This window comes from Rattus norvegicus, chromosome 3 (genome assembly GCF_021556685.1).
Source record: "Rattus norvegicus strain SHRSP/BbbUtx chromosome 3, alternate assembly SHRSP_T2T, whole genome shotgun sequence".
Lineage (NCBI taxonomy): Eukaryota > Metazoa > Chordata > Mammalia > Rodentia > Muridae > Rattus > Rattus norvegicus.
Genome location: NC_141536.1, coordinates 99935570 through 99956067, shown reverse-complemented (window position 1 = coordinate 99956067; position 20498 = coordinate 99935570). Strand labels below are relative to the sequence as shown.

General features: G+C 42.2%; 1 protein-coding gene and 1 pseudogene across 4 annotated transcripts in view; one reads left to right on the top strand and one right to left on the bottom strand.

Moving 5' to 3' along the window:
- Positions 1-2850: 2850 nt before the first annotated feature.
- Fmn1 (formin 1) overlaps positions 2851-20498 on the bottom strand; it is a 377899-nt gene continuing 360251 nt past the window's right edge. For 3 of the 4 annotated variants that reach the window (XM_087651256.1, XM_087651258.1, XM_087651257.1), the window contains 2 exons: positions 11485-11569; positions 2853-10213 (listed from right to left, as the gene is read on the bottom strand). In XM_087651256.1, coding sequence (XP_087507382.1) covers positions 10169-10213; positions 11485-11569 — 130 coding nt within the window. In that variant the 3' untranslated portion in view covers positions 2853-10168. 4 annotated transcript variants of the gene reach the window in all.
- On the top strand, positions 12605-13899 carry LOC134486422 (twinfilin-2-like; annotated as a pseudogene).

Below are 20498 nucleotides of genomic sequence, written 5' to 3'. Positions count from 1 at the left end.
ATCTCTACTCTGTTTTCTCTCACCAGTGGAAGGAAGGAAGTTCTGCACAGAAGGAAGCTATTTATAGAGGAGACACACACACAGCTGTGTTGTCTTGGTTATTTAGACTTTTACAGAACTGCAGGTTTCACGGATAATTTTTGGATTGGATATTTGACAGAAAGCACACTATGAGCTGATAGATCAATAATGTATGAAAAATAAGTCACTTGTTAGATGGCAAATTTTAATATCTCTGAAAAATGATTAAACTATTTTGAAGACTTTATAACCATTATTTAGCATTCCTTTTTATCTCAAACACCAGAAAATGGCACAGTGGTGGCTGGCATTGCTTCCTTGGAGCATTTGACTCCTGCTTTTCCACTCACTAATCATCACATGGGCAGTTGTCAATAACTCCACTTTCCATTTTCTTCTGTAAAATGGGGATAAAAGTGACCTTTACTTGAAGTATTACACATAGTAATGCATGCAAAATGTGTATAATCCCCAGAATATAGGATGTTTGGAAAAATTATTATTTACTTATGTGTGTTTGTGTGTGTGTGTGTGTGTGTGTGTGTGTGTGTGTGTGTGTGTAGTATGCATGGCATGGTTGGAGTATGGATATCAGAGGATACCTTGTGGGAGTCAGTTCTCTCCATCATGAGGGTCCCAGGTATTGAATTCACGTAATTGGGCAAGGCAGCAAGTACGTTCACTGATGGAACCATCTTCCCAGCTCATAAAGGAAGCTTTAGTGCAACCTATATGGTGTAACTTTTTTATTGTAAGCTATATAAAAATCTTATCACTTTAACAATTTAAAATTTCTATGGCATTAAACATTCAGATTGTCTTCTCATTTTCCCAATCTTAAAGCATGTGTGTTAAATAACACAAGCTCATTTCTTCTTCCCCTATCTCCTAGAAACCATCATTCATGTCTCTCCCAATATGAAATTGTGATTGGCTTATTTCACTTAGTATCTTGTATCCGAGACTCATCCATGATGTAGTAAAGACATTTCCTACCTTCTTGAAGCTTAATAGCATTGTATCATATAAACACATACATGAATAGTCAAAGTCAATGAAAGGTCTATTCCAAGCATCTGAGAAAGTTTCCTTTGGTTTCTGACAACACAAGTGTGGACAGATTAGAGTTTGTACTTCCAAACTCTTGACTATCAAAATCCATGAGAAACAAGAAATAATTGGTAATGTTTTATTTTTTGTTATACAGCAATTAATAACTAATATTGTTATTTTTCTTACCTTTCCTCTTCAACCAATGTTGAGTATGAAATGCTACCCTCCTTGAAAAGGTTTAGGGCAAGAGGATTCCAAACCAAAGGAATATAGACAGAACTCATATGGGTCAACTCATACAGGTCAAAGACTCATATAGATGAGTCTTTTATTCTCGTCTATATAAACCACATAAACATGAAAGAAAGTTAAATGGATAATTGATTTAGTGTCAGGAACTTATGGTCTGCGCTATGGTTTCCCTTTTGTATAGCACTATAGGTAATCGTTACTATAATAGCATTCAGAGAGTGACTCTTCTGTTCTCAAGATTGAGGTTGGTCAATTCTATGATGAAGCAGTTGACTTTGGTTCAGCTCTTCTGCCTTCTGCCTTGTGATGGATGACGCAGCAAGGCCCTTACCATCGTGTGGTGGTGTGATACTGCTCTTGCCCATGTCTAGTACTCTGAGCCTACACATCTGTGCTTGTAAGTCACCTAGCCCTGGGCACTGTTATAATAACACATAACAGTCTAAGTTCGAAAGTTGGAACATAAAATCCAGCATGGGAGAATAATACGTTATGGTTCAAGCAGACAGGAGAGTCTTTCTGTGCTAGTCTGGTATCTTTCCCTGGGTCCTCAGGCTGCATAAGCCTCTTCCCCACTTAAGATGCTCCAATCAAAAGAACAACTTTTACATCCTTCTTTTACAACACTCACCCTAGAAAGATTCTCTGAAAAGGAGTTTAACAGTTTAACAGGATAGCAATGACAAGAAACCGGCAGGCTTTCGTGTCATTGCCAAGACATCAAGTCTCAGTCTAGATATAGTTCATATTCCAGATATAGCTTTCCTGTAAGGCAGTTGGACTTCAGTTTTTCTAGAGATAGATTTTCTCTAGTATCCCAACTATTCCACAGGTCAGTGACTCTGTAGTTGGAAGACAATCTAGTCATGAAGTATCTTAATTTCTGTGCATTGATGTAACACTGAGTAAATGAGTTGATCAAAAACAATTACAATTTCAGAAGAAGTGATTTTTTTTTCTTTTTTTTCGGAGCTGTGGACTGAACCCAGGGCCTTGCGCTCGCTAGGCAAGTGCTCTACCGCTGAGCTAAATCCCCAACCCAGAAGAAGTGATTTTTAAAGTTACTTTAAACCATGGGCTTTTATGTTGCTTATAAAGTATTGCTATACTTTGTATTACTGCCTGAAAACAAAATTTATACCTCTGCTTGGTGCTAGAATACATGTGTTTTACATGCCAGAAAACATATAAATTCCATCACATCTCCCTAGTATCTAGTTTTTTTCCATCTGTAACTTGAAGTCACCAATCCCTATGTGTCCCCTCCTTGAAAAAATTTTGTTCTAGTTGCAATCTTTTCAATAAGACCTGGTTGGATTTCCATTTGTTGCTAGTCTTGAATGTTTAGCCAGATTGCCCATTGTTCTTGGGTGGATGGGGATGCTGATTAGATAGATGGGGAGGAAGGAACTGAATGGTGGAGCCACTGACACCTCACCCTTGCGACTCAGTGGAATCACTGAAATCCAGCGCTAATGCAAGCTAAAGTGGCCGCTGAAACAAAAAACTCCACCACGTACCAGATGGACATGAAACCAAGTTTTATTAAAATACCCTTAGCGTATTTACAAGTGGAAGCCATGAATGCAATTCTCTGGAAGTTTAAAAAATAGAGTTCTATCTCTTAAAACAAATCAGAATATCAATAGATTAGGATAAATATACTCTATCACAGAGATAGAATTTCTTTCAATAGACAATCTAAATTTTTCTAACCAATATATATTATGTACAAAAATACACCTGATATAATGATCAAGTAGTGTCAAGAAGGAAAAATATATATACACGCATATTTTCATTATGTACAAGTTGATATTGGTTCCTCCACCTTTTCTTTTTGAAAATAAATACTTCATTTGGTTGTAAATTACATTTACAAATTCAACCCATGAACATTTCTCAGTGTTGACAAAATTAAATATGCAAATTAGAAATACATATTATTTTTAACTTAAAGGGAATATACCCAAATCCAGTTAGCTTATTATGCTTAAAAACATCCAAGAGCATGTGATACAAGGTTTCATGTCTTTAAAGTGCCTTCTCCTTTCCAAAGCTGTCTTTATTTTATTGGTTAATTTTCCACCTATGGATTGGTCTGATATTTGAACAGAAAGGCTGAGTTTACCATGACAGAGCAGTAAACTATTCAGGACATGCTTACACTTTCTATGAGTGCTTTGAAGAGCAAAGCAGTTATTACTGATCTGAAAATAACCACAAAATGTCAACATCCTAGTTCAGATTGTGGTAGACATTTGCGTCATGAGCAGTAGCAAGAATGGAGTGGCAGTAAGAAGTCTTACGATTCAAGATGTTTGCACAGAGGTCAATGTGTCCAGCAGCGCAGGAGGCTGAGAGTCCTAGACTGAGCCTTATATGGCTGGTGACATGCTGTGATGGATCAAAAGTGTTCCCTAATTAGTTTAAAGATCTATGAGAAACCAAGAACTAGAACACCCAACCTTTTTAATAAAGTAGAACAAAATGAAAAAAAACGAAATGCGTTTTCCACCTCTTTTATGGATTTTCCCCTCTTTGCCTGAGTGATGAGGTGATGGTGACATTAACAAGAGGCTGTCCCAGCAGTGTGTCTCACACAGGCTCCTTGGTGACAGTAGTGCTCTGTCCAAACACTGACTGCTGGAGCACAGGGCGTGAGAGGACTATGGGACATTTGGTGTCTATGCTGCAGACGTAAAGGGTATCTGGGTCCAGGAGAAGCTGCAAAGGTTCCTTCCAGAGAGATATGTGAGGGAAGGAGAAGCTGAAGACAAACGTGGATGGAGGAAAGCTAGGTGACTCTAGGTGCTGGGATGCTCAGAAGGAACAGTAAGGTCCTTGGGCAAGTGACACTTGTAACAGAATCTGAAGCCGGAAGTTACTCAGCCAAGCATAGGCCAGTGTCATTGGAATACCTGCTTTTGCAGCACAGTCTGTCATAACAACATGCGGACACTCCTATTTTTGTAATAAGAATGACTTGAATTTCTATTAAAACCTGTCCCTGGTGCTATCATGGCAAAAGCTGTGCAAAACACTGCACTGGCAATGGATTTGTTCATTCTTCCTTCTCTCCTGTTTCCTATTTTCCCTGTCTCAGGAGGAAGACAGGAAACACTGCTCAGGTCTTGTGAATCTAAGGAAGTAGCCTCCGTGATCCCAGGTGGTGCTAAGAAAAACCAAACCAAGCCAAACCATAAATGACTTGAAGTGCCTTGCATTTCTGTAGCATCTGACTCACATTAGGATGCTAACTGATTTCAGGGAGCCTCTAGACATGCAGGCCAATGCTCATTTTCCAGGCCAAAGCATGATCCCTAAATCAAAGTCCAGGGAGACTGCTTCCCACACTAGTCTGGATTATAATTCAAAGACAGGAAAACCCTGTGATGAATTGATGACATGCTTCCACTAAAGGTTCTTAAAAAATACCCAGTGTCTAATTTGTAAACTTTCTGCCTTTCAGAGAGTATCTTAGATTGTTACCTTAAAGGGAAATCCTTTTTCCTAAAAGCATATATTCCTCAAAGATTACACAGCCAGTGGTCAGTAGAATAGGAGGGGCACAGTATTTGTGTCTCAGCAAGTTGTAAAATAGAATTAGAAAAATTAATGATTTTTGGAAGAAACCCATGCCTGTAGGTTTCTTCCCCACAAATTCTACTTGGATCACTGCAGATAAAACCACTTTACATTTCTTCTTTATTCATGTGTTTGCTTCCAAGAGTAGGGAATGCCTTCCACAATCTGTGCCGAACCACTAGAGACTGATGGTCAGACATCAAACACTTAGACTATATCAGGAAAAGGGGGATGGAGAAATGGTTCAGGGGTTAACGTACTTGTTGCTTTTGCAGAGGATCCAGGTTTGTTCCTAGCCCTCACGTGGTGGCTCACAACTGTTTGGAACTCCAGGCCCAGATCTGACAGCCTCCTTCTGGTTTCTACAGACACTTACTGGTGGTGCACATACATACATGTAAGCAAACAGTCATACACATAAAATAAAAATGAATATGTCTTTTTGAAAAAAGAGGAAAAAGGGTATTTGTAGTTCACAAAACTTACCTATCATGTATACTAAATGCCTTTTAGCCCTTCAATGGAAAAGCAGTACAATTTGTACACGATGACCGTACCTTTTCCTATATTATAGACATAAAACACATTAAAATCCACTCAATGGATTCCCAGAATTGCTCACTTTTGAACATCTGTAAGTGATGCTATGGAGAAGCAGAGTAACCTCCCTGGGTGCTCAGTGTCTATGGGGCTGGCATTTTGTTTGAGAAGTATGGTCTTGGAAACCCAATTAAGGTGAACAATTAAAAATACCTTGCTTTATAAGATGGAAATCAAACCTGGAAGAGAACAGTGGAGGAGGAGAGGTGTGACTCTGGTAAACCTGCTGATGCATACTTGACTTCTTCCTTGATATAAGATAACACATTGGAAATTCACACTATTCACTAGATGAGTATCCACTCTAACACTCTAAGAGATCTTTATAGCTTCACAGATGGAGGACACAAGGCATTTTAAGGTAACACTCAGCCTAGGTCACATCCTTAATGTGTTAGGGCCTGTTTATTCCCTGTCAAATCCTTGGGAATGCTCATTTCTGCCCGAGCATACTGACTCATTGGTGCTTTGGCAGCCAAGCACAATCATGTTTCACAGGAACCATGAAAAATACTGTGGAACCACAGAAGCCATTGGATCAGCCTCCAGGGGATTCCCTGTATACTTAAGACTAAGAAAAAAATCAGACAATTATCTGAAGACAGATGGAGCTTGTAGTATGAAGTATACAGTGTGTGGAGTAGGCTTGATCTGTTCCTTAAAGGCAAGCAAACAAACAAGCTGAGGTTAGTTCAGTCTCCTCTAGGCCAAGAATTTGACAGCAAATGTATGAGATAAAGGGTTCCTGCGGGATACTGACTGACGAAAAGAGAAAAGCAGAGAAATAAAAGGGCCTCAGTGGCACTGGTCAGCCATAGGGCGTTTGGAGTTGGGCTGAGACAGAGTGCAGAATAGAGACCAGTAAGTTTTGCTTAAGGGCAGCAATGGCTTCTTTTGTTTTTTCTAGTATTCTTTTGGCAGAAACCTGACAGCTGAAGAGACCCAGTCAGTGAGCTAACACTGACCCAGTCAGTGTTAATGTCTCCATGTTTCTCAGGAAGCTGTTAAGTATTCAAGCTCCCCAAATGGGATAGAAGGCAGTGTCTTGAAACAAATAAGGCCACTGAATTGGCTTCTCATGAAACGTGCTTCAACTTTTAAATTTACCACTTCTTGGCAAAGCACTGTCTTGAGGGAGTATGGTAGACTGCCCATCCCTGAGGAGAAGGGAGGTGTAGAATGGAGAAACTAATAATGAGAGATCCTAAGACGGTGTCAATGGCTGACAGGAAAGCAGGGGTGACACAAAATGTGCCTCTTGGTCACGTACAGCTGTGTAACTGCCACCAGCATTAAGAACACTTGGGTTAAGTCCACAGGGGCAGAGCTGCTGGGCTGATGAGGCTTTCGGAGGTACCTTTCTTTAAGTCAATTCTGTACTGCTCATAGCTTCTAGCAGTTGGGATGAATCTTTCTATAGATAGCAGATGAAGATGTATGTATCCAAGGTTATCTGTCTTTTGTGAGGGCTAAAAATTAATCAATTTTCTACAGCTCTACAGTTTGGGAACAGACTTGTCTCACTTGCATGAGAATTTCCTCACGCCATGAAAGAGCTGACATGTGGCTAAGTTCCTTGCTTGACCCAGTCCACCCTACTTAGCTGCAGCATCCCTCAAGCTAGCACAGCTCAACTATGAATTGCTGTACTCATGGTCCTCTGATACTCTGCTCACGCATAAAGTCCCCTTAAGGAGGGTTCACAGGAAGAAGCGACAATCCAATTCTAGAACACATGTCATTCTCTAAGTGGCCCTTTCTAGACTGAGTTCCCGAAGACAATCCTAGACTTCAAAATTCATAGGCTCTTTGTCCCCACCCACTGGCCATCACGACCATTTAATTTCATACATGCTTATTTAGCATGGTTACCATTTTGGATTTGATAGTATGTCCACTTTTGTCCACTTTGTGATTCAATAATTAAACTTATTTGTATATTAATACATCTATGGAAACAGAGGCTTTCTCATCATCTTTTTTTGATAAGTACAAAGAAAAATGAAAATAAAAATCAAAGAAAATACATACTTCTTGGTAGTGATTTTTAACACAATCTAGACTACTTTGTAAAATGTGATATTTGAGTCAAAAGTATACTTGTAGTTTTTTTCTCATTTGTCTTGCTGTATCATGTCCCCATTTGTTTTTTTAAGACTCATTTTTATTTTTAAATTATGTGCATATGTGTATGTCTCTGTGTGGGGGCATGTATATGTGTGTGTGTGTGTGTGTGTGTGTGTGTGTGTGTGTGTGTGTGTGCATGTTGAGTGCAGGTGCCCCTGGAGGACAGGGAGGATGTCAGATTCCCTAAGATAGAGCTATAGGTAACTGTGGACCACTCGGCATGGACACTAGAATCTAACCTCAGGCCATCTACAAGAACACCTTGTGCTCCTAACTGCTGAGCCATCTCTGCAGCCTCCGTAACCCAACGGGTTTTATCTTTGACTTTTGAAGGGGTAAAGGTCAGTACTACAAACTAGAGTTAGGATGTTAGGAAGCACAGAGCCCCCCGACCCCAACACGCAATAATACGGTCTACTTCCTGACAGCTTGCAGGCTCTGCTGTGGACCAAGGGAGAGACAGCGCTGCTTGTGTTGACTCATGTGCATCTTAGAGACCTGAGGTAGCATCAACACCACGGAAAACCCTCGGTTCCTACTCAACCCACCCACAGGATCCATAAAGATCTAGGCTTATGCAGATCTCACAGAATGCTGTGCTATGGGCAAAATTGCATTTCTCTTTTATACTTCAATACTGACAAGGGCGCCATGGAGTAAGGATGTCTGCATGTGGAATTTGCCTTGTGGGTTAAGACTCTCGCCCTTCCTCACAGTGTGAACAATGAAAAACAACACTAGAAAGACATAGGAAAGGAACAGTGACGTCTAGCCATTCTAACCCTGCTAAGTTCCATATTTGATTGTCTCTTTTGTGCCACCCCTTCATTTTGAGGAAAACAAACCATGTGACCATTCTCTTTCCTTTGAACCACTGAAAGACAGTTAGCACCTATATGAAAATGGCATCAGTGACTTATCAGATGCCAGCGACTCTTGCTTTACAAGGTTTGCACTATGTCAGGCTGTGATGTGGCTTTCCTTAGCTTGAGTCTATTAGCAGAGTGTCCCTGAGTGGGGGGCTGATGACTGGTGGGCAGATTCTGGGAAGACACTTAAGGTATCTGGCAAGTTCAAAGGTTCTTGAAAGTTTCTGAGGCAAGAGGCAGGCCCCACATGGCAGCCAGAGATAGCCAGATCAGCAAAAGCTACAGGATTCTGAGCAACTCTAGACTGTCTCCACCAATATGAAAGCATGGTCTTTTATTACTTCAAGGCTTAAAAACCACAGTCTTCAGTACAATCGCCAGTTCATGCTCGGGCCTCTTTCTTGTTCTCTCACCGGGGAAACTCAAACATTGGTGGCTTAGGGGTAAAGATGGAGGGAGAAGGGACAAGGTAGCTTTTCTCTGTGATTTAAGGGTCAGAGCTAGAAAATACCACCTGGTCCTGACAGTCCAGTCACAGGTTAATATTAACGTAAGTGTTCTGCTTTCATGGTACTATGAAACCTCTTTTCTGCTCACACTTTTTTTTTTTTGGACAGCAAATGCCCCCTGGCTAACTTCCTTCACAAGGTCATGATAAAAGGGGACAGTGGCATTTGTTCTCCTGTCTGGGAACTGCTGGGGGTGGTGGGAGAGACCAGGATACAAGTTGTAGAATATAGTGTAGACCTCATCTGCATATCTGTATAGTGTTTATTTGCTGTCCACAATAGATTTGAAGCCATGTAACTCCTCACTCAAGTGAGTCCTCTTGATCCAGGTCTGTCCTCGCCTTGTTTCTACTAGAAGTTGGTACAGAATCCCTACTTGTCAGGAAGCCATATTAACTGAATGGGCCTATCTCAATAACTGATGTTCACTTTCATCGTCTACCTTCTTCTCCAGAGTAAGGTTTATGGTTATTACTCCCTCTTCACCCACGTGGAATTTCAATCCTTGCCTTTTCATTATACCATCATTACTACCACCACCATCATCAATCACCCTCCTCTCCCTCCTCCTCCTCCTCTTCCTCTTCCTCCTCTTCCCCCTTTTCCAAAATCATTTCTCTAGTCTGGGTGATAGGCACGCAACATTAAATCCTCTCAAAAAACAGTCCTGGTGAGTTTCAATATTTTTGGTGGAAATGCCATAGGATCTTGGTATAACAGGATAAAAATTAAGCTCAATACAAAAAAATGTAGTGTGTGAGGAACAAGGCCTGAGTTCTCTCAGGGGCGTCACCATAAAAGATTCACCTCTTTTCCCATGACAAGGTTATACACTAGAAAGCTTAGAATTTCTGCTTAAATAAAATGTGAAAAAATGGTCCATTTTTCTGATCTTATTATAGGGTGGACTTTGGACTTCTGTAAGAAACAATTAAATATTCCTTTAGTGTTCCCATACATAGCTTTGCATTGTTTCCATGGATTGACAAGAGACTTCTCAGAGAAGGCACAGGGCACGTTCTGCAGATGACCTCAGAAGGAGATGAGCAAATGTCCCTAACTGATCTTTCAGGGACTCCCCACGGCACTCATGTCCGCAGGAGCACCGCGGCACCACCTCTCATGCTGTAACTTCCTTTGGTTTTCATCTTAGTTGGTGGCCACGCTGGCTTCCTTCTGACGCAGTCGTTCTTTCTGTCATTTAAAGAAAAAGCAGATCCATTATCTTTGATAACTTCCTTAAATTCTCATCTGAAATGCTGAGTATAACTGTACTAAATACCTTAGAAATTAAAGTATTCCTACTGTGTTTTCCTGTGGAATCCCCAGTTACCTGATTCTATCAACCTGACACACTGCCTTCCCTGAGTTTCCTCATAATAAACCTAAATTAAGGGTGGTCTCGCCATTGCCCTCTTTTTCTTGAAGAGAGTAAAGCCAAGTGGCCTTACTGAGGTCTGAGGACAATGCTGAGATTTAAACTACGCTGTCTCCTTCCCAATAACACTAGGTTCCTAATCATGTATCAATTCTGACTAATGCTAATTTTCAGCCGGACAAATCTGGAAATCTAATGGGAGACAAGCTTACTCGGGCGTCTGCGAGGGGTTACTTAACCTCTGGTCATACCTGTTAGGATAATTGCAGTAGGAAGACCTGTCCACCATGGGTGGCACTATTCCCTAGGGTGGGCTCCTGGACTGCGTAAGAGGGAGACAGTGAGCTGAGCGCTAGAATTCATTGCTTTTTGCTCTTGACTGTAGGTGAAATGTGATCAGATGCCCCCACGATCTTGCAACTTCAAACTGTGAGCCAAAATGAGCCTCTGTTCCTCTGCGTTGCTTTTGCCAGGGTATTTTATCACAGTGATAGGAAAGATAACTAAGACAGTCTGTGGACAATCACTGTGACCTCTACTTTAACACTGGACCCTGGATGACAACGTTCTCAAGAATAAGAAGACATAAGGAGGCTGGCTGGTTTCTAGTGCAGGGAGGAAAGGTGAGGAGAGCCCCACCTCCATCAGGTCAGGATTTTTGTCATCTGTTTGCCAGGTGACATTAGGCAGACTGTGCATTTTTGCATCTCTTTTCTCTTAACAACTCCTTGGGGACATCCTGCCTCCGACTTTAATGGGATGAGTGATGGTGATGACTCAGGAACCTTTCAGGAGGAAAGTATGTGGAGATAAGAGGGAGAGACATGGTGGTGCTTAGGAAATGGCAAGAGACACAGTTTGCTTTATCACATGTGACCTCTGTTGGGTTTGCAGTGGAAACACACGAGACCATGTTTTGCTCCTTCATGACTAGTTTTGTTTTTAGCCACATGATATAAAGATGGGAGAGAGGATACCAACACCCCATTTCCTCCCTGCATTTTTGACCTTTAAATTCACAGACTCTTGGGAGTGTACCCCAGCTATAATGAAAAATCTAGACATTACAGTGAAAAATGTGGCTTACCAGACTAGCAGTGGGATTGATTTTCTTTGTCTCCACTTTCTTCTCTGATGTCAGTTTGCTGACGGATGCCTCAGCCATTTTCAATCTGAAACAGAAATGGGGGTGGGGGAATGAAAGGACAGGAAGAGGAGAAGAGGAAAAGGGAAGGGGCTGAGTTAGACAGAAATCCCAATGCAAAGCTCAGTGGTCAGTATTCTGAATACACAACCTTAGGGATACATGCTGAGAAATGTGCTGTGAGGTAATCCTGCCACAGTGACACTTATCCAGTGAATATTCATGAACCCCGAAGGGAAAGCCCACAACAACAGCTAACATATAAACCTGTAGGGTACGGTATCACGCAGACTCCTGCATGCAACTGTTATACCCTGGTAAAGATTTGCATATCTGAACATATCAAAACAAAGAAAAGGCGCACTGTAAATATTAACATACCATTCCCCCTGTCTATCCTTTTTATGTGGTCAGTTGTTGTTACATTATCTGAATTATAACGGTAGCCAGAGGGCTTTTTCTAGAGTTCTGCTATTTTCTTCAAACTCTAGCTTCTACTGCTTCTCTGCTTAACCACAGCTCAGTTTTCCCTGGAAAGCCCACTGAGATGACCAAGGGCAGGCTTTGTGGAGGGCAGAGAAGTTTGGGATAAAGAGAATTCTGTGAGCACAGGGCACTGTTCAGTGCGCTCGGGCCTATTATCTACACAGGAGAGCTGCTGAGTCAGTATCAGAAAATTAAAACTTCGAGAGAGCATGTGAACACTATAGGATCAAATTCATAAATTCACTGCACTGAAGTGAAAAGACAACCTAAAAAAGGGAAAGAAAAATGGTGACTCACGATATATGTGATGAGCAACTTTTGTCCAGAATATATTCATAAATATGTACATACGTATGAATATGCATATGAATACTTACAACTCAAGATCAATTATGATGCCTACCACAATTAATAAATATATTAATATATTTAATATAAACACATATATTTACACAACAATCTCCCTACTTAAAGCTCAAGGGACATCAAGGAGGAGGGGCCAGAAGATTGTAAAAGCCAGAGGAACCGGACATCTGCTAATGAGATAGCTCTTTAAAAAACAAAGGGACAGGTCGCCACATCCTCCGGAGCTCTGGGTCCAGGCGAGCCGAGTCGAGCCGGGCCAGGACCAAGCGGAGAGATCCGAGGGCACGGGAGAGTCGAACGCTGAGCCATGGCGCACCAGACCGGCATCCACGCCACTGAAGAGCTAAAGGAATTCTTTGCCAAGGCCCAGGCTGGCTTCATCCGACTTATCAAAGTCATCATTGAGGACGAGCTCATACTGGGTGCCTCGCAGGAGTCAGTGGGACGCTGGGACCAGGACTACAACAGTGTCGTGCTGCCGTTGCTAGATGCCCAAGAGCCCTGCTACCTCTTCTTCTGACTTGATTCACAGATTGCTTGCTTGCTCAGGGTTTCGAGTGGCTTTTCCTGGCCTGGTCACCTGACAATTCACCTGTGCAGCTGAAGATGCTGTATGCAGCCACACGAGCCACAGTTAAGAAGGAGTTTGGAGGCGGCCACATCAAGGATGAGCTCTCCTTGGCTGGGTACCAGAAGCACCTGTCATCTTGTGCTGCACCTGCCCCACTGACTTCAGCTGAGCGAGAGCTCCAGCAGATCCAAATCAATGAGGTGAAGACTGAGATCAGCGTGGAAAGCAAGCACCAGACCCTGCAGGGCCTGGCCTTCCCCCTGCTGCCTGAGGCCCAGCGGGCACTTCAGCAACTCCAGCAGAAGACGGTCAACTATATCCAGCTGAAGCTGGACCTGTAACGGGAGACCATCGAGCTGGTACACACAGAACCCACAAATGTGGCCCAGCTGCCCTCACGGGTACCCAGAGATGCTGCCCATTACCACTTCTTCCTGTACAAGCATACCCATGAGGGTGACTCCCTTGAATCTGTGGTGTTCATCTTCTCCAAGCCGGGGTACAAGTGCAGCATTAAGGAGCGCATGCTCTATTCCAGCTGCAAAAGCTGCCTCCTTGACTCTGTAGAGCAAGACTTCCAGCTGGAGATCGCTAAGAAGATTGAGATCGGCGATGGGGCGGAGCTGACCGCTGAGTTCCTCTATAATGAAGTGCATCCCAAGCAGCACGCCTTCAAGCAGGCATTCTCCAAGCCCAAAGACCCTGGAGGCAAGCAGGGCCACAAGCGCCTTATCCGCGGCCCCGGGGAGAATGCCGAAGAGGTGTCTGGCCTGGGAACAGGGCGGGGCATATGGACTGCAGGGTTGCCACCCCGCCACCCCTGCGCTTCCTTCCTCCCCAGCCTGGGCTCTAAGGAATCGCTTCCTATGGGACAGGAGGACAGGTGGCTGAGCACATTTGCTACTTCTGAGGGCCTCTGGACCAGCACTTCGTGACCTTGCCCTGTCACTGTTCCTGACTCTCCTCTGTGTGCACAGGGTGGCTAGGGAACCCCACCCTGGCGCAAACCTAGCCTCCATATGATTTCATGCTATGGTTCCAGCCCAGTCCAAAAGCCGTTGGCTACAGAGGGTGGGGACGGTTGGCAGGGGCCAGATGTCACAGGAAGGGTTGGTTGAATGCTGTATTTTGTAAAGAATAAAATATTTTTAAATAAACAAACAAACAAACAAACATGGGGATACATGGGGGAGTAGTAGGTGAATAAGAGCAAGATATTTTGTTTTAAATCTTCAAAGTTAATAAAGATCCTATTTTCTTTTAAAAAAAAAAAGAATTATTCTCTCCACACAATGTAAAGACTCTAACAAACATTTCTTCAAAAAATGACATACAAGTAGTCAAGAGGTATGTGAAAAGAACTATAATGTAATTAATAGATTCAACACATGTAACAGTATCCAAAAGAGACTGGAAAGTTACTAAATTATTGAGAGAGCTGATTGCCACAGAAACGGGTGATGAAATAGAGCTGAGTAAGATATTAAGTAGAATTCCATTTTCATATAACACATATAACACTAATAGTGTTCACTTCTTTAAACTCTTAGGGAATAGGCAACTCTGGGTCAGTGGTTCCCATGCTTCCTTATGCTGGGATTCTAATGCAGTTCCTCTGTTGTGGTGATCCCTAACATTATTTTTGTTGCTACTTCGTAACTATAATTTTTCTAGTGTTATGAGTCATAATATGTTGATATCTGTAGTTTCTGATGGTCTAAGGAGAACAACCCCTGTGAAAGGGTCATTGACCCCTAAAGCGGTTACAGCCCACATGTTGAGAACTACTGTCCTAGGTGATAAGAACTTTGTTTTCGGGGCTGGGGATTTAGCTCAGTGGTAGAGCGCTTACCTAGGAAGCGCAAGGCCCTGGGTTCGATCCCCAGCTCCGAAAAAAAGAACAAAAAAAAAAAAAAAAAACTTTGTTTTCAACTTTTAATATTTCCCAACATTCTAAAACACATTAATACTTTAAAGATCCACCAACTCATAGACATTTGAAGTTCAGCATTTTATTCCTTCAGAGTTTCAAATAAAAAAAATCTTCCTATCATAAAAATTGTGTACTTGTCATCACCTACAAATGGCCTAGTGGCTTGATTCTTAGAGGGCTTGACACAACTGTTTAGAACACGCATTCACTAATCCAGTCTTCCTGGTTACATGTAGAATATATCTGCAATTCAGCATGCTGACTGGTGTGTCAGAAAACTTAACAAAAGTGAAACAAAGAGAAGGAATATTTTATAGAAGCCAAGAAGAAATACTGTGATATTGTGATAGGTCCGAGTGCCTACAAAAGGTTCCCATTCGAGGCAACAACTGTCACTATGTCCGGCCAAGAACAGAATATATTAAGTGGATCAAATCCAGGTCAGACTGCACAAAATGGAGAGCGATCATTAGGAGAAGTTTTCCAACTCAGGTGGTAGAGATGGAAATGAACCCTCGGCTTGTGGAGTTTTGTTTGCTCACTTGTTTGTTTTTCAGCTAGGATTCTGTTCAAGAACAAGTATCATCTATCCCAGGGTCCCTACCTTGAAGGGAATATTTTAGGCTAATCTTTTGCTTTAATCATTCCTTTCTACCTCTCAGGTCTGGTCCCTGCTTTCAGAGTTGGCCTTCCACCTGCCTTCAGCTTAGCATCACCCGCCCACTTCCTCCCACTTCGGTGGCCCTTTGGGTCATCTGGACATCTGATAATTGGGAGCCAGGGAAGTCGTTATGTAGGTTAAAAAATCACGAGAGGCTGGGAACTAACCCACAATCCTGCCCCACCACAACAATCTATTAGGGACCAGTTACATAAGTGAATACTTAGATGGATTGAGTGGATTCTTGTTTCTCTTATAGCAACTGCTTTTAAGGTTCATACAATATTACTGTGTTGTGACCATTTTTCAACTACTTCCCTATCACACTAGAGTGGAGCTTTTCCAAAGTGGGAGACACATCAAGTACAGTAGGACCAATTCAGTTTGTGGCATGTCCCAGCACTTGTATCGCATCTTCCTCAGGAGGCCAGCAACAGACCTTTGCTCTCTGACAACGTCCTTGTACTGTTTGGTCTCCGAGCACTTAACTCACTTTGCCCACTTTTATTACCAGCCTAGACTCTGAAAGTTTCAGCGTTTTGGCAAGGAGACTTCAAGACTGCTGTGGGAGACAGGACAAGAAGGGATGAGAACCCAGATCACTGAAGTAGTGTTAAAACAACCTAGCTCCTTTCAAGCCATCCTACAGATTAAGGTGGCTCCAGTTTGTACTGCATGACTCTAAGAATACGGCTTCCTTTCTCCAACACTTTCAAATGATCCCCAGTCAGCGAGAGCCAGAGAATAAATAGTTCGGCCCTGGGGTTGTGGGCTGTGCTGTGGATGTTCAACTCTGTTACTATAATATCATAGTAACCCATGCAGGGAAGAAAGGGGCCGGGCAGTGCTATGTTCTAATAATCCTCTTTAGTCACAAATGCTGAAGTAAATCAGATTTGGCTCACAGGCTCAAAGACTGGTAAATCTTTGAACTACAGTATATGATACACAGTCTTATCTTAGCAGTCTAATTACCTCCCTCAGTTCTAGATTTAATTTGCAGTTACTGTTTTAGATCCAGACTGGTTTCCGTAAGAACATTAGGTTAGTTCAGTTTATCAATGTTCTTGGATAAGTCACTTAATTCCTCTTGCCACCACTTCCTCACCCATCAAAAAGTGGGTATGACAGTACAACCAAATAACACTGTTGGTGTGAAAACTAAAGAAAGGCTGACACATGGTTACCTTCATCAGTTCTGTGTACCTGGGAACCTCTGTATTTCAATACCTATACACTGTCTGCCCAAGTCCATTCTTAGCACATGTGGGTTGAATGTCTTTCTATCTTAATCCGTTTAAAAGTTTGGTAAAGACTTATTAATAGATTTACTTTCTGCATTGACTCTCTCAAGGGGGAGAACATCCAAATGTTTAGAAGTCCAGTTCTAACTACTGATTAGCCCCATGAGTCCTAAATGTATAAGAGGAAAGGTACTGCAGGCCATCTAATATGTGCTAAGTATTTATACATGCCAACTTACATATGCATGCCACGATCCCTGAAGGTATACATAGTATTTACCCACAAGGAATGATGTTAGAGGAGTTATATAACTCTGTTCCAGGTCAGGGGTTTTCTATCTCACCCAGGAGGTAAAGACATTCTTTTCTTTTTGCATTTAACTGGAAATAGGCTGGCTAGACAATTCCTAGGTATATAGATGTTCTACCTCCTTCTTGATTCAATTGTTTAGGAACTTGTTTTTGTTTCTGGCTGAGATGTGGATTCTATTTTTTTGTTTCTGGTCTAAACATTTACTTTAGAATATCACACTTAGTTGCTCGTGATTGCTGGCAGTTGAAAGAACCTAGATTTCACCTTAAGGGTTATATGCTGCGCCCTCCAAATGTAATTTTAGATATGGGGAAAGCATTCCAACGTGAGTACGTTTGAGAAAGAAAAAGCTGTAACGTCAGCACATAAATGCTTTAGCAAAACGTCTGGAAATCCTCCCTCCTTCCTCCTTCCTCCGTCCTCTCTGTAATGCATGTGCTCCCTCAGGAGTCACTGCTCTGGCAAACTGCAATAGCTGCCAACATGTACTGAGGAAAAACATACATACAAGAAGGATGTGTGTCTGATGCGCCTGCCTAGGGAAATACTCACAACCCTGGTTTCACACCGGAGCCACCTAGGTAATGAGTTAGAATATAGGCGTTGAACATGAACGACGCCCATTTGAACATTGAACATGGTGACACGTTAGACAGAGAAGACCAGTGGCCGCATTTTGATAGTATCTTTTTAGGATTCTCTGAAGCAGAGATGGGATTGTCATTATGTCAAGAAAGATAAAATGTTTCAGTGGGCTTTGAGGATGTTATAGATGTCCCTCTTGGTCCTGCATCCGTCTTGCACTAGGCTAGATGTTAGACAGCTCTGTTGGCTCAGCCCTGCGGCATTGGTTCAAGTCTTAGGACATCTCTCAGGTATCCACAGAGTACTCTCTCCAGTTTGCTGAATCAAGTTGTTTCTTCATGGTTGGAGGAAACGGAGCTAGTGTCTAGGCACAGTTCTCAATAAGTGACCTTCCGCTACTCCCTGAGACCTTCCAGGGCTGTGGGAACAGCTACCATTTTATCTTTCTTGACAGAATTCACTCGCTAGGCATTTCTGAGTTCTTAATGGTAGAACCACACATAGCACATGATTAATAGTCATGAAAGTCAAGGAGATAACTGAGGTTACTCTGCACCATCATAAAGAAAGAAAGGACTCCTCAGTGGAAAAGAAAACTTCCTCACTACGGCAGCTGATGAGGACATGTCTGATTGGTTTCTGTGTTACTTACAAAGGGAAATTGGAAAAAGTCATGGAGGAGAATATGAAACAAAACATGACTCCAACCCATTTGTCACTGGCAGGTCAGTGGGGCCACACAGACACGCACACTTTTTTAGCTCTATTCTTTTCTTGGAGTCTGACCCTCGCCCCTGACCACTATTTTCCTCCCTCTACTCTCACGGCGCCCACATTCATCTCAATACCCTTCACAAGACAGAGTAGCAGGAACGTAACGTAGACTCTCAGCTTAGATGACTTGACTACTTACATATCAGTATTTCTCCCTTAAAAGTTATCCCATGATGAATTAACCTATAATTTCTACTTCCTGAAATGTGACAGTTCCCGTATTCTGTGCCTAAGTAAGATATCTACTTACAACCCAAGATGTCCTCGCACGTCCTGCATTTCAACAGCTACACAAATCAGCCACTTCATAGCTCTCAAGGGTTATCACTTATAGTACCCAAACACACTTTGACTTGGGGTGATTAATTGCAGAACAAAGACTGCTTCCGTTGGCAGAGCTTCTCGTCCAGGCCACAGGGGAGTGGAAGTGGCGTGAGGCTAGACGTGCCCTGGAATGCACAATCAGTTAAAACCAATCACTCTGCAGTTGGTAGACATAACACCCTAGTCGACCCAGAGATGTAGGTGCAGAGTGAAAGGCACCAGCGCCGTATTTCCTCTCCTGGGAGAGGCACTGGGAGGTGTCTTGGAAATGAAGGAGGCTGTGTCAAGTTTACAGGTCATGTGGAAAGAGGCAGGCAGCCTCTGAAGACAATCCTGATTCTGATATTGAACACAGGGCATGTGCTTGCAGATACTGACGACCCCACCTTTCGGTTTTGAAACCTCTACCACCTACTAAGTCTCACCAAAGGCTAGAACTGACACAGACTGTGTGTGCAGTGGCTGAAACGATTATATGTATAAAAAAAAAAGGTGATGAGATTGTTCAGAGCAGAGAGCCTCCTTGGCGCCCCTCAAATCATACTACGTGGGTAGCCCCGGGCTGAATGCCTGCCCATGGTGAGAAGAGTCAGGAGTCCTATACATAAGTGCGTTAGAAACCTTCTGGCTGAATGAAGACTGACTTTAGGTTTCCATCCGTCTCTGCCAAGCTAGAGAAACAGAGTGTGGACAGACACTTCTCTAAGGTCTTGCCTTGAGCACCAAAGGAGTTTGAGATTTGGAATAGCAGTGGATCTCAAGGATTTTCACTGCCTTCTTTTAGTTTTTCTTACTTAGAAAAAACAAAGAAACAAACAAAAATCAACAAAAAAAGCAAAAACAAACTGAAAGTGATGAACTTGAAGGACAGAGGTGGGGATCATTTGACCCTAGCAGTTGGTCTTTCTTGTTCTGGTTATGCCTGTTCCTTTGACACACTTATTAAGATTGTAGATCTTTGGACAAAAATGATCTACAAGGGATTATTTGAGGTATTCTACCAAGAAAATGAGAATACCTAACATGCCTCACTTATCGGCCACAGACAGAAAATCTTACAGTCAGTCATGGCCAAATAAACAGAGCAGCCGTGTGTGCGCTCAGCATTAATTAAGCATCTGCTGTAGGTAAGGAATAGAAGGCGCTACAGAGAAAATAAAAACCATACAGGCTGTGCATTTAAATACGTGGGCATACAATTGATTTAAGAAATAGAATTATTAATTACAAAATGAATGAAAAATAAATCATGAAGTGCTCAAGTTGATAGCATAGTGAAATCCCCAGAATTTTGCAGGAAAGACAGCTCAAGAGACTGGACAGAACTTCATGAAGGAGAGTGGTCTGAAATCACTCCATTAAATTTTTCGAGAACAGTTTCATTCCTGTTCACTGCCCGAGACAATAATGGGTATTTAAGCATATGTTTAAGTTACTGTCATGATAGATATTTTTAAAAGTATGTTTATGTACTCAAACTTAAATGAGAATATGAAAAAACATGGCAAGGTGGGGTGTGCTGAACAAATAGAGAAGGCAGTAATCATCCTGATCACTGTAATCCCCTGTCATTCGTCTAAAACGTCTGTTGACTACACACCTTTGCAATGCAACCCCTCATATGTCTTCACTCCCTCCTTTTGTTTTCTACAGGAAACACCCTGTAGACACATTTTATTCATTGTAGAAACAAAGTCATT